Source organism: Helobdella robusta (assembly GCF_000326865.2).
Source record: "Helobdella robusta unplaced genomic scaffold HELROscaffold_118, whole genome shotgun sequence".
Lineage (NCBI taxonomy): Eukaryota > Metazoa > Annelida > Clitellata > Rhynchobdellida > Glossiphoniidae > Helobdella > Helobdella robusta.
The window spans coordinates 176,366-191,327 of record NW_008703654.1 but is presented as its reverse complement, the minus strand read 5'-3'; the positions used below and the strand labels follow the sequence as shown (position 1 = coordinate 191,327).

General features: G+C 32.1%; 3 protein-coding genes across 3 annotated transcripts; 2 read left to right on the top strand and 1 right to left on the bottom strand.

The window, feature by feature from the left end:
• Positions 1–980: 980 nt before the first annotated feature.
• On the bottom strand, positions 981–2,459 carry HELRODRAFT_183780 (hypothetical protein; the record flags this gene model as incomplete). Its single annotated transcript, XM_009013361.1, has 4 exons — positions 981–1,019; positions 1,208–1,302; positions 1,540–1,630; positions 2,370–2,459. The coding sequence occupies 4 exons, from the start codon at positions 2,457–2,459 to the stop codon at positions 981–983; spliced, it is 315 nt and encodes a 104-aa protein (XP_009011609.1).
• A 1,841-nt stretch (positions 2,460–4,300) lies between these two features.
• Positions 4,301–7,544, top strand: HELRODRAFT_194976 (hypothetical protein). Its single transcript, XM_009013360.1, has 9 exons — positions 4,301–4,442; positions 4,637–4,709; positions 5,052–5,173; positions 5,311–5,398; positions 5,856–5,974; positions 6,126–6,219; positions 6,383–6,483; positions 6,814–6,906; positions 7,364–7,544. The coding sequence occupies exons 2-9, from the start codon at positions 4,646–4,648 to the stop codon at positions 7,406–7,408; spliced, it is 726 nt and encodes a 241-aa protein (XP_009011608.1). The 5' UTR covers positions 4,301–4,442; positions 4,637–4,645; the 3' UTR covers positions 7,409–7,544.
• Positions 7,545–7,724: 180 nt separating this feature from the next.
• On the top strand, positions 7,725–10,002 carry HELRODRAFT_183778 (hypothetical protein; the record flags this gene model as incomplete). The annotated part of the gene is made up of 4 exons (XM_009013359.1): positions 7,725–7,816; positions 8,078–8,138; positions 9,107–9,272; positions 9,827–10,002. The coding sequence occupies 4 exons, from the start codon at positions 7,725–7,727 to the stop codon at positions 10,000–10,002; spliced, it is 495 nt and encodes a 164-aa protein (XP_009011607.1).
• Positions 10,003–14,962: the final 4,960 nt, after the last annotated feature.

Below are 14,962 nucleotides of genomic sequence, written 5' to 3'. Positions count from 1 at the left end.
ATAATGTTGTTGTTGTGTTTGTTATTATTATTAATTATTATTATTGTTATTATTGCATGCTAAACTTCTTATAAACATCTGTGATTTCAACTGAAGCTAAAACGTATAGTATAGATTTAAATTGTAATAATAATAATTATTATTCTTTTTGTTATTATTATTATTATAAGTAATTGTAGTTTTTATTTTTTTTGTAATTAATTATGGTTTTAAACGATGTTTTTATGAAAATAATTCTTTGATTGATTGGCTGGATTGTTAATGTTAATTAATTAAATAATGGTTAATTAATTATTATTTATCTACTTTCTCCTGTTTGTTTAGAAGTATTGAATAAAAATTTATTCATTTTATTACCTACGTGAGTTTTGTGCTATTTTGTAATACAAAATAAATTTAAAATTCTCTTTTGTTCAACAGTATATCAATCTATCTTTCTATATATCTATCTGTCTATTTGTCTGTCTAACCCTAACCCTATCTATCTAGATACTAAATGACATTTAACGATATGATACACCATCCTAAAATACGTTTCGATACGATACGGTACTAAAATCGTTGGGATCTCCTTTATCTAATTTATTTAGAAATAAAACCAAATAAAGTTTAAATTTAAAAAAATATTTCCCGCCAACAGATTGTCAAACAAGCAAATATAATTCCCGCCAAATTTGTCAATTAAATAGTTCGCGCCAAAAGTCAGCCAATCAAATTTGTCTTCAGAGTTTTATCGCTGAAAATCAACCTAGAAATGGAAAAATATGAAAATGGATGAAAGGATGAAGGAACGAACGAATGAGTGAAAATGAATGGATGAAGGAGTGAATTAAGATGATTGAATGAATGATTGATTGAATGGATGAACGAACAAACAAACTATTAAGTTAATGAACTCCATATGTCACGAACTGAATAAAACTACATTGTAATTTATTTTGGCGGAAAAAAACAAATTCAACTTTAAGCTCCTACGCTAACTAAAGACACTGGGGCTGGTTTGAGTCGCTTCTACAAACCTGGTTGGCGGGACAAACGTACCCCTAGAAATTTGAAAAAAAAAATTATTTGCCGCTACATGTTCCTTTTAAAAAATTATATTTTAATAATAATGATAATGGTAATAGTAGTTTCTTTTTAAAAAATTATTTTTAAATAATAATAAGAAGAAGAAGAGAAGAAAAAGACAAAAAAGAAGAATAATAACTTCGCAGGGATCTACACACAGGCAGGTATTGCAGCCATTCTCATCGACCTGAAATCCACTACTGCACTGTGTGGAACATTTGACGAGTGGACAATCTGGAAAATTTTAGAATTTTACTACTACTACTACTACTTTTTTTACTACTACAACTACTACTATAACTACTACTACTCTTACTACTACAAATACTACTATTAAACTACTACTACAACTACTACTACTACTACTACTACTTACTACTACTACTACCTACTACAACAACTACTACTACTACCACTATAACAACTACTACTACTACTACTACTACTACTACTACTACTACTACTACTAACCATAGACACATTCAGCAACAGGATTGCAAGGAGCCATAATGCATTGAACTTGCACAGACTGACATCTGTAATTTTCTTGGCACACGAATCCCTGAAGATATTCGAAATTTTTTAAGTAGTATTAGTAGTAGTAGTATCAGTAGTAGTAGTAGTAGTATCAGTAGTAGTAGTAGTAATAGTAGTAGTAGTAGTAGTAGTAGTAGTAGTAGTAGTAGTAGTAGTAGTGTAGTAGTAGTAGTTGTTGTAGCAGTGTAGTAGTAGTAGTATAAGTAGTAGTAGTAGTAGTAGTAGTAGTAGTATTAGTAGCAGTAGTAGTAGTAGTAGTAATAGTAGTAGTAGTAGTAATTAAATAATGAGCCTACTCGTCGTATATTATAAAAGGTTAATTTTTCGAATCTAGTAAGTTGTTGTAGTGGTAGTTGTTATTGTTGATGTTGTTGTTGTTATTGTTGTTGTTGTTGTTTTAGAACACGCAACTGACGCATGTTTTAGTAGAAAGTCTCAATTAACTCGTCATAAAAATCTTATAATAGCATTTTCAATCAATAATAATAATAATAATGAAAATAATAATAATAATCTCAACAAATACAACATTAATAAATAAATTAATAATAATAATTTAATAGATAAATAAAATTAATAATAACATAAACAACACCATTACTATTAACACCAATCGATGTGTAGATGCACGCAATGCTTGTCACTTTAATCAATGAGACGTTCGTTCGTTCGTTCGTTCGTTCGTCGTTCGTTCGTTCATTCATTTGTTTGTTCATTCATTTATTCATTCATTCATCCATTTGTACGCTCACTCACTCACTCACCTCGCAAGGATCATTGCAGAAACAGGTTCTACATCCAAATTTATCAACTTCGTAGCCAAATGGGCAGTTGTAATTGGCACACATCAACATCGGACACACAACTGGTTTGCTGACCGCTAGGTTAATTGATTGATAGATTGATTGATTGGTTGAGTGGTTGACTGGTTGAGTGATTTACTGGTTGGTTGGTTGGTTGGTCGGTCGGTCGGTTGGTGTGTTGGTTGGTTGGTTGGTCAGTTGGTTGGCTAATTAATTTGTGTGATCGATTGATTTGGCTGACTGGAAGTGAATGAATTGGTCAATTGAATGAATTGGTGTATCATCATCGTATCGTTTCGTGTCATACCGTATCGAAACGTAAACAAAACTTTAATGTTCTAGTTGTTGATTGATTTAACTGTCTGGAAGTGAATGAATGATCAATCAGTTGGTCAATTGGTTAGTTGGTTGGTTGGTTGATTTGTGTGGATGAATTATTTGGTTGTTCAAGATTGATTAATTGACGGACCGGATAACTGTAAATGATTGCTAGATGAATCGAATAGTTGATCGATCGATTGATTGATAGACTGATTGATGGATGGGTCAATTAATCAATCGATTAGTTTGTTGATTGACTAATTAGTTGATTGATTGTTTGATTGGTTGATTGTATGAACAATCAAGGAACCCGCAGCGTCAGTAAGAGTAACCATTGCAAACAGGAATATTCTCAAAACTGGCTTTACGTTGGCAACCATTTCAAATATGGTTTTTGTATATCGGCTATAAATAAAAATAAAAATAATATTATTATTATTATATTGTTATTAATACTGCTAATACTGTTAATATTAGTACAGTATAGATATTCATTCAATTTTTATAAAATGAAACTAAATTATTAAATGAAGGATATATCAATTGATATATATATGTGTGTGTGTTTGTTTGTGTGTGTATGTAAATGTTTGTTTGTGTATGTGTGGCGTGTGTGTGTGCGCGTGCGTGTGTGAATATAATGTAATCACCTTTTATAATGTAATCACCTTTCAATCTTTCAATTAATGAATTTTCACTTCAGAAAAACCTCCACTTGTCGAGCCTATATTGATAGCTTTACGGTTTTTAAAAACATTTATTTACCTTATATTAGAAATGCTACTGACTGAATGCTTCTGCTCAATATACTAAGAGATGAAGAGAAGAGAGAGAGAGAGAGAGAGAGAGAGAGAGAGAGAGAGAGAGAATAAAAAATTTATTATAAACTATACATTTTAACAGCGCAGAACATCATGCCAAATGATATGTATCGATAGAATACAATATCACAAAATACGTTTCGATACGGTATGATACGATACGATACGATGATGATACTATATCATATGTCAAATTACAAGGTATCACGCCTTAACACCATATATTATATCCTATACAACGAAACAATACCAGGAATTTCAGTATAACAAAACAGAAAAAACCTCGGAGTACATTCGTACACATATCAAATTTTTAAAAATTCCATTATTTCAAAAGTGGAAATCCCATAAACGTCTTGAACTAAAAAATACCTCAAATGACTTGAAAATAACTCTTCTTTGCAAAATAAATAAACACACATACACACACAAACAAACACACAAACAAACACACAAACAAACACACACACAGATAATTGTTCTCCTATAATTAATTTTCAGTAAGGGAGAGTTTCGCTAAATTACACATTCATGGGATGCGGGAACTACGTTCAATGTCTTAAGAGGTATCTCAGCTCTTAAATTCTTATTTCGTAAATTACGTTAATAATAATAATAATGATAAAATATTATTAATAATAAATTCGTTATTATTATTATTGCATTCCAACCGACATTTTTTGCTTAATCAGCATGACTGCCAAATTGTATAAATTGCGATTTCGCCAAACACAGCTTAATTATAGTTAAAATTAATTATAATATAATAATATTATTATTATTGTTATTATATTTATTATCATAAATAAATCGATTTTGATTTGTCGTTGTAAATTGATTTAAATAATTAAAAATATCTTTTTTGTTATTACGAAGAAATAAAACATAAGAAGTTATTATTATTACTTTTTATTATCACCATTTTGTTATTAATTTATTATTATTCTTAGTAGTAGTAATAGTAGTAGGAAAAAAAGAAGAAGTAGTAGTAGTAGTAGTAGTAGTAGTAGTAGTAGTAGTAGTAGTAGTAGTAGCAGTAGTTGTGTCTTAATATGAATATTTTAAATTAAATTTCATTTATAATAACAGGCAAATATGGAAAAGATGGCAATCATTTTTCTACCAATGATGGTGGCCATGGTTACAAGCAGATCTTTTGGTATTCATTCATTCGTTTGTTTATTTGATCATTCGTTCATTCATTCATTCATTCGTTCGTTCATTCATTCGAATTGCGCCCTTGTCCTAAATATTCATTTTAAAAATTAATCAATCAATCAACCAACCAATCAATCAACCAACCAATCAGCTAACCAACCAATTAATCAACCAACTAATCAGCCAACCAACCAATTAATCAACCAACCAATCAGCCAACCAACCAACCAACCAATCAGCCAACCAACCAACCAATCAGCCAACCGATCAACCAGCCAACCAATCAATCAACCAACCAACCAATCTATCAACCACCCAACCAACCATCCAACCAACCGATCAGATCCATACGATCCTATTGGGCCTATATGTCCGATGATCGCATGTGATCGGAATAGTTGTAAAAGCGGATTTAGACGCAACAGCAATGGATGTACCTATTGCCAGTGTACCGATCCGTGCGAGGTAAATATGAAAAGATAATTTTTTTTTATTCATTTGTTTATTCGTTTCTTCATTTATTTGTATATTTGTTCAATAATTAATAAATAAATTAATTCATTCATTCATTCATTCATTCATTCATCCATTCATTTGGAAAGCAATACAGATGTCTCTATCCGAATCAGAAATGCGTCTCCAGGTATGTTAAATGGTCCGATGATTACCCAGAGGCACACTGCACATCTCGTTAGCTATATAATTTATAATAATTACTAATTATAATTACGTTGGTAATTATAATTTGTAATTATGACAGTAATGATAATAATAATTCTCCCATTAATTCGTTTATTTATATGTTTATTCATTCCATCGTTCATTTGTTTAATGCAACTTTTATGTAGAACCGCGGTGGGCAAACTTTTTGCTGTGAGGGCCGCAGGGAGAACTATTTTACCTTTGAAGGGCCGCATATGTACATGAATAGCAAGATTTTTTGACCCGGGGGAGAATTTTTTAAGATTTGTGGCTTCCTTTTTTGGTCATAATGTCAGTGAACGGTTTCGAACGCGAGTTAAGTCTTCTCGCATGATGGACGTGTGTTGTTTGCTATTTATAATGCCTGTTTTTAGGAAGAGCGCTATAAAAATTAAATTAAAAATTAATCAAATTAATTTTTTTAATGAAAAATAATTTAAAACAGCAAAAGATCCAAATTATGTCTGCCCCCGTGCCAGCTGCTATAGGTTCTGTCAAAGTGGCTTCAGGGTGGATGACATGGGTTGTATGACGTGTGTTTGTCAAGATCCTTGTGAATCCGAGGTGTGTATGCTTTTTCAAGATTTGTCTATCTGTCTTATTCTGGATAGTCTGCAGCCTGTCGATTGGTGTGCTTGCCTGAGGCCCTGCTATGGTGTGATAATTTAATTCATGGTGATATTTTTTCAAGTTTAAATTTTTTTTTAACCCAAAGACCTGGGCATGTCCAAGAGGTCAAGTTTGCAGTCCCAAGAAAGTCCAATGCCTCAAGGAGCCTTGCTACGATGTGCCTCTATGCCATAACGACAGTATGTACGTCATTTCTCACTTGTGTGTGTGTGAGTGTGTGTGTGAGTGTGTATTTGTGTGTGTGTATTTGTGTGTGTGTGTGTAAGTAGTTATTATTATTGTTGTAATTATAATAATAATTATTATTAACAATTATAATAAAAGAATTTATATTTTTTGAAGCTTCGATATGTCCGACTTTGAAGTGCCACAAGCTATGTAAGAGTGGCTACCAGACGTCTTCAAATGGCTGTCCATCATGTACCTGCAATTCACTCTGCCAGGTAGAATGAGTTGGGAAAAATAATTATTTTTTTTAATATTATTATTATAATTATTATTATGATCATAATTATAAATCAAGTTTGTGCTAATGCGGATTTTTGAAAGATCCAATCAGATATAATCGCGGCGCAGCGAACCAAAGAACAGAAAAAAATTTTCCAGAGGGCCTAACAAGGGGCCTCTCCTTTTTAGGGCCCTGGCTTTGATATAACTCTGACATTATTCCAGTATCTTGTCAAGACAATGCAAATAATTTAATTAATAATAATAATATTATTATTACAGCATATTTTTAAATTACTTCAATCACTTATAATTCTATTGGCCAGGAGTATCCAGATTACTGCCCGCCCGGCGAATACTGCGTGGACAAAGGCTACGAAAATTGCAAGTACCCACCCTGCAATCTTGGCAGAATTTGCGTAAGTAATTATAAAATCAGGGACAGAGGCAAAGCGTGGCGGGGCATTTCGGGATGAACCCGCCCTACACTAAATAAAAATTTACCCAAGATTAAATCTTTCCCTGAAAAAATCATTTTATAAATTTGGATTGGAAACTTTTTCAGCCCGCTCCGTTAAAATAAAATTCTGCTAATTTTGATGAAAAAACACTGGTTTTATGACAAAAATTGCCGAAAAAATTTGTGTGAGAAATAAAAAGCTGGATGGGGTTCCCAACCTTGGCCCTCTCTAATAAAAAATGCCTTGCTACGCCACTTCATACAATTATTATTACCTAATTATTATAATTATAATATATATTAAATTATATAGTTATATAATGAAAATATTATGAATATTAACAATGTTATGGATAATTTTGATAAATTTTTTCGGTCCCATGTTACTTTAACCACCGATTGTTTTTCGTTTTAAGGTTCATAAAAAATATGAGAGAAAAGAAGCTGGACCAGCGTTCTAAAATTATTATTAATATTATTATTATTAATATCATTATTATTTTTGTTATTTATTTAGTTTTGTTTATTTATTTTATTTCGTTTTATTTCAAAATCAAATACTTTATCTTATAGTTTGATTTCATTTTAAATAAATATCATTATATTTTGCTCTGGTGTTGAAATCATTCAAAACAAAATTATAATATATATATATATATATATATATATATATAATATATCTATCTATCTATCTATCTCTCTCTTTCTCTCTCTCTCTCTCTCTATATATATATATATATAAAGAAAAAGAGAGAGAGAGAGAATGGCAATGAGAGAATGAAAGAGAGAAATTTTGGAAGTTTCAGACTTGGCGAAGAGTATTATAATGTTTATCAGAGGATTGTTAGGATTGGTTTGCTGAATGTCAGGTCTATGAACAATATAGTAGAAAGTATATGATGTCGATGGAATGCCATATGCGGGTCTCGAAATATTGGTTTTGTGTGAAAGTAATATTTCAGATCCATGTCATTATTAGAGCAATATCGTAAATAGAAACAAAAATCAAAATAATCTCTGGCATGTTGTCAATAAGATGTTGGGTAAAAGTTCGGTAAGCAGTTCTTTTAATGATGATAACTCTCTAAATGCTGATCAAATTTTAAAATTTTTTATCATAAAATTGCAAGGACAATTGAAACAACAGGTGCAGAGCAGATCCTGATATTCAGCTACGTGCTGTCTTTTCATGTACGTTTTCCTGCTTTCAGCTGGCTACTGGTATTCAGTTGAGGGAAATCACACTTAAATCACCAACGAAAACATGCAGATTGGACATGATCCCAACGCATATCTTTAAAAGATACTTGAACTCATCTACATGTTTTCTGACGAGTTTCATAAACCTTTGTTTAAGTGTTGGTAAATTTCCTTCCAACTGTAGGCATGCGATGATCCAACTGATCTTGAAAAAGGCGAACTCAGATGCAAATGAGGTGAGCAACTATAGACCAATATCAAAACTTTTCTTTAATTCAAAGGTTTGGAGCGTGTCGTTCTAGATTTTCTGACGAAATATCTATCGGTGAACAATTAATTTAAGGCCAATCAACCAATCGGCCTATAGGCGCTACCATTCAACTGAGACTGCATTGCTTTGTGTATTGACAAACTTGTTTGCCGGTATGGATGATCGGAAGATATCTTTATTCTCCTTTCTTGATATGTCTTCTGTATTCGACTGTGTTAATCCCGACTAACTTTTGGAAAAATTGCACTATAATTTAGGGGTGTCAGGAACTGTACTTGCTTGGTTTGAGTCTTACTTAACGGGTCGAACTCAACAGGTTTTGTTTGGAAAAGTTTTATCAGCTGTGAAGAAGGTAACAACAGGAGTTCCTCAGAGATCAGTGTTAGGACCAGTTTTGTTTTTGCTCTCTACAGTTCATGATTCAATACCTTTTTTGTTCATTCATATTTTAGGGAGCGCTTTTGAGATCTTTTCGTAATAGGCGCTGTAGAAATTGACTTGTAATAATAATAATAATAACATGAAGATACTAATCATTCACTTATTTATTAACTCCATTCATTCATTACATAGATGACCTTTGACCTCTACCTTTTCGCCAATTCGTCATTCATAATATTTAATAAATAATAATAATAATACTCACGACCTCAACGGAAATGACGTCACAAATGCGTCACAAACGAAGGAGACCATACTTCCGGAAGATACCAGAGAAAATTTTTCAACCCTTTCAGAACAACCAGACAAAGATTACGTCACAATTGCGTCAGCAGAACAGATGGTAACGACAACTTCCGACGACACCGCCAAGACGCACGCCACAGGAAGTGACGTCACAGTGATGTCATACAGTAAGTAATAGTAGTAGTAGTAGTAGCAGTAGTAGTAGTAGCAGTAGTAGTAGCAGTAGTTTTAGCATTTAAAATATAGTAACTTTTATAAATTATAAATATTTCATGTTTTCAAGTTATGGAATCGTTAACCATCATCATACTGGATCATTGGTACTGGATAAAATGGTTTTTGCTAGCGTATGTCACTTGTGTTTTGGTTTTCGGCCTTGTGATTCTTGCTATTATGGTTAAGGGGAGGAATAGTATGACTCATGAGTAAATGATTATGTTTAATCATTATCATTTCATCATTATTTCATTTTATCATTCATTCATTCACTCATCCATTCATTCATCCATCTATTCATTTACTATCCGTTTATCCTTTTGGTGGGAATGTTACACACATTTGTAAATGTGTATCGTGTAGATAGTAAAACCCCTATGACACGAAATTTCACCTCTCTGTAGTCAAACCCGGTCACTGTGACATCATTGTCAAATATCCTAACCACTACGCCATTGCGCATCTTATTAATTACACCATTTCAATTTTTCCAACAGATCTCCAGAAACAACGACCGTTACGAAAAATCTGCAGTTCCCGGGAAATCCCAACACGGAATGCTGGATCATAAAAAACCAACTTCCGGATACTATCATTGATATCTCGAAGGATAGTGACGACGATGATGAAGATGATATTAATGACACAAATATAAACATCCTGTATCTTATATATCATTAATTTAATTCATTTCATTTTTCTTCTTTCATTATATCATGTTATCATATAACCGCCGAAATAATCTTGTGGATTGCGCTATATTATTTGATTATTGTCATCTTTACTATATTTGTAATCTTTGGAAATATTGTAAAATTGTATCTACGCTAAAATCGGACTCTAAATATGTCTTGAATACAAGCGGAGAAAGTGAAGTCGTAAATGCGATTGATGTAGTTGCTTGGATTAGTTTAGTGTCTCTATTACCTGTTGGTATTCAAATAAACGTTTAACAGAGTTTGCCTTTGAAGTAGTTGTGTTCGTCTATGAGAAATTTAGAACCTACGGATAAACGAACACTTGACGATTGTTGGAAGCTACAACACTGGTGCTGGAAATATGGAGAGAGATCTTTGAAGTTTTAACATCGGTGTTGTTGGTTACGAGAATCAAGATTTATGGCGGTATTATTATTATTCCTATTATTATTTTCAGTATTTCATTATTTTTATTAATTTATTATTGTGAAAAATTAATTTTGAAAAAAGGTAATTGACGAAATGAAATAAAACACATTAACGATGCTAAAATGTTTTATATTATATAATGGCTGGACCATAATAATAATAAATATTATTATTATTAATAAATATTATTATTATTGTAATTATATTTTTGGCAAAAACGAAGTCATCATTCCTTTATTAGTTGATTGACCTATCAAAGAAAAAAATTAATTAAAATTTATATCAATAAAACAACTCATCCTTATTTTTATATTTTATTTTCTTCATGATCATCATCGTTATCATCATCACCATTATCACCATCAGCATCATTACTCACACATTGGGGAATAACAGGACACGGGGGCACAAAACACGGATAGACCTTGACCTTGCAAACTTTGCCCACTGGACATTTGAAACTCTGGACATTAAAAAAATAATTTTTGTACTACTGCTATCACTGTTATTACTACCACTACTACTACTACTACTGCTGCTGCTGCTGCTACTACTACTGCTACCACTACTACCACTACTACTACTGCTGCTGCCAGAGGCGGATCTGGACAACGTTGACGGGGGGGGCAAAATTTTAAAAATGCTGAAGTTTTAGAATTTGTCATAATGATAACTGTTTGGTCGACTCAAGATGCTACATATCAAAAACTACGAGATGTCCGTCAATAAATTATACATTTTCATGTTCATGCTAATGAGTCTTACATGAATCTAGCCAAAAACCACCACAGCTTCATTCATCATATCAGGGCCACGTTCCAAAAAATAATCGATCGAACTATAGCGCGTAGTTCTTCGTGATATCTATTCGGGTCTAAAACTGAAAATGATAAATTTTCTAATCTAAAAACTGAGTTTTACTGATTTTTAATAACAAAGAGGGAAGCGGGAGAACCATGCCTCCCCCACTGCGCAAATTAAAATTATTATTAAATCTCTCTTAATTCATTATTACCAGAGATATCAACGATGTACATACATAACAGGGCGTTACACAAAAGCTTGTGACGGTTTATGGATCTTTTTGCATTCGAACTCGGTCGCTGCAAGGCAGTAGCAGGCACCTTCAGTCATCTCATCGTCTCGCATTTACACAATTTGATACAACCAACCTCACACGGGTCTGCACATTCACAAGTCTTGCAATCCTGAGAATCGAGTATGTAACCACTGGCACACATGTTTCTGCATCTTAACCTGGGACAGAGAACAGAGCGCTCTGTCACTGAATCCAAATGAAAAAATTATTTTCTTTCAGTAGCAGTAGTAGTAGAAGTAGTAATAGTAGTGGTATTAGTAGTAGTAGTAATAGTAGTAGTAGTAGTAGTAGTAGTAGTAGTAGTAGTAGTAGTAGTGGTAATGGTAGTAAGGAAACGTTTCAATGCAGATATATATTGGTTGTGTGTGAACATATAACAACGAAAGTAGTAGTAATAGTAGTAGTAGTAGTAGTAGTAGTAGTAGTAGTAGTAGTAGTAGTAGTGGTAATGGTAGTAAGGAAACGTTTCAATGCAGATATATATTGGTTGTGTGTGAACATATAACAACGAAAAGAGCTTGCATATATCAACATTACCTCTGTGTACTATAGTTCAATTCTTACAGTAAAATTCAATGGTAGATTAATATGATAATGGCTTTTACTAAATTCAAAGGATTTACTAGCTGATTGATTGTTTGATTAATTGATTGATTGATTGATTGATAGATTGATTGATTGATTGATTGATTGATTGATTGATTGATTGATTGATTGATTGATTGATTGATTGATTGATTGATTGATTGATTGATTGATTGATTGATTGATCAAAAGAGCAAACCAACATGAGACACAACGAGGTTTCGCATAGCAGCGGGGTTCCAAACATATGGCTTCTTCTTCACTTACACACTGATGGTCTTTAGGACATACGTATTTCTAATTAATTATTTTAAAATAAATTAACAAAATATATAGTAGTAGTAGTTGTTGTAGTAGTGGTGGTAGTAGTTGTAGTAGTAGTAGTAGTAGTAGTAGTAGTAGTAGTAGTAGTAGTAGTAGTAGTAGTAGTAAGAGTGGAAAAAGAGTTAGTAGCAGTTGTAGAGGTAGTAGGAAAAATTTAAGAAAAAAAAATTAATTTTCTCACTTCACAAGGGTCGACACATGTGCAAGTTTCGCAGCCATAGGCGTTCACTCTGAAACCGCTGGTGCACTTTTTGGGGTCGCAAGCAATCATGGGACACATCCTTGGTCTGGGGACAGCTGGATTGGTTGGTTGGTTGGTTGATTGATTGGTTGGTTGATTGATTGGTTGGCTGATTGGTTAGTTGATCTACCGGTCAATTTGTCTATTGGTCAGTTGAACGATCAGTTTCTCGGTTGAATAATCACATAACTGATCGAATATCCGACTAATTAATGATAATTACTTAACTTAATTATTTAATTAACTAATTAATAATTTACTTAGTTATTTGCTAGTTAAGTGTGACATAGAAGTGATTGATAGAAGGGATAGTCAATAATAACCAGCATAGGTGCTCGCCATCAAAACCATGGTGACAGCGATAGTGAGCCACTTTTTCATTTCCATTTTTCCTCCTTTTTAGTTCCTGTGTTCCTAAATTGATAACTATTCTTTAAAAAATTATGAATTTATTTCCAAAAATTACGGTAAAATAATTACATGTCGATAAAAGTATTATTTTATTTTATTAAATGTCAAATTAAAAAGATGATATATTAAGTTATGTGTAGACCTGTATTACAATGTTTAAATCTTTCTCTCTTCTGTTGTAACAGCAATGTAAATTGAAGCAACTCACACACACATATATACACTTACAACACACTTATACACACTCACACACACACACATGTACACACATACAAAAAATACCTTCTTGAAGTTTCATGTGATCTCAAATATTTTCGTCAAAATATTTTAAAAATCTGAATAATTATAAATAGAAATAAATCAATCAAAATTTTTGTCGAAGCTCATAGATTTTAAACTCTACACACACACACACACACACACACACACACACACACACACACACACACACACGCACACACACACACACACACACGCACATACTAATTCGTGATGAGTTTACATTAATTTAACATAAAAATGAAATTATGAAATTTTTACCCAAGTATGTATGAAGAATGTGGCCATGATTAGAGGGATTTGAATCCAACTCAATCTGAAGCAAAACTCCTCTCTCTCTCTTCTCTCTCTTAAGTGTTTTTTGGTTATTTAATTCTGTTATTCATTCATTCATTCTTTCATTCCTTCCTCATTCACTTAGTCGTTCAATCAATCATTCGTTCGTTCGTTTGGTCAATCGTTTCTTCATTCATCCATCTGTCTGACCATTCATCATTCATTCATTATTCATTCATTCATAATTCATTTATTCATTCATTCATCCATGTATTCATTCATTCATTCATTCATGCACTTATTCATTCTTAAGATATGAGGCCCTTAAAAGTTGAAAACCTTCAAAATACTCTAGAAAAACATTTTCATTAATAATAATAATAATAATAATAATAATAATAATAATAATAATAATAGCACAACAATAATAATAATATAATTATTAATAATATAAATAATAATAATAATATAAATAATAATTATTATTACAATCTTAACAACAAAAATAATAATAACGTAACGGGAATGAAATACATTTGAAAAGCTAATTGAAATGTAATTTACATAAGTTATTATTATTGTTTTTGTTGTTGTTGTTGCTGTTGTTGTTGTTGTTACTGTGTAAGGTATATAAGAATTTGATTTGTTGTTGTTGTTGCTGTTGTTGTTGTTGTTACTGTGTAAGGTATATAAGAATTTGATTTGCCGGTTATTATTGTTAGAACAGAAGGCATTTATAGAGAGTAAGTTATCCACAAACAACAACAACAACATCAACAAACAACAACATTAACAAACAACAGTAACGTCAACAACAACAACAGACAACAACAACAGACAACTACAACAACAAACAACCACAATAAGCTACCACAACATCAACAAACAACCACAACAACAACAACAAACAAAAACCAAAACAAACATCAACAAACAACCAACAGCGTCAACAACGATCAACAACAATATCAACAAACTACCTCAACAAACAACCACAACAACAACAAACAAACAACCACAGCAACAAACAACAACACCGAGAATAAGAAACTCAACTACTTTTATCACAGTTCCAGATCTATATTTTTCTAAAACTATCATTAAACTAATTTTATTTTGGTAAATTTTTTCATAATTTTCAGACTAAGAGCCGAAATGTCTTCAACAATGAGATTGCTAATTCTCGTGTCTGTGTTGCTGGCAATAGCATACGCAGGTATCAATGATGAACAACAACAACAACAACAACAACAACAACAACAACAACAACAACAACATGAATAATAATGACAAAATAAT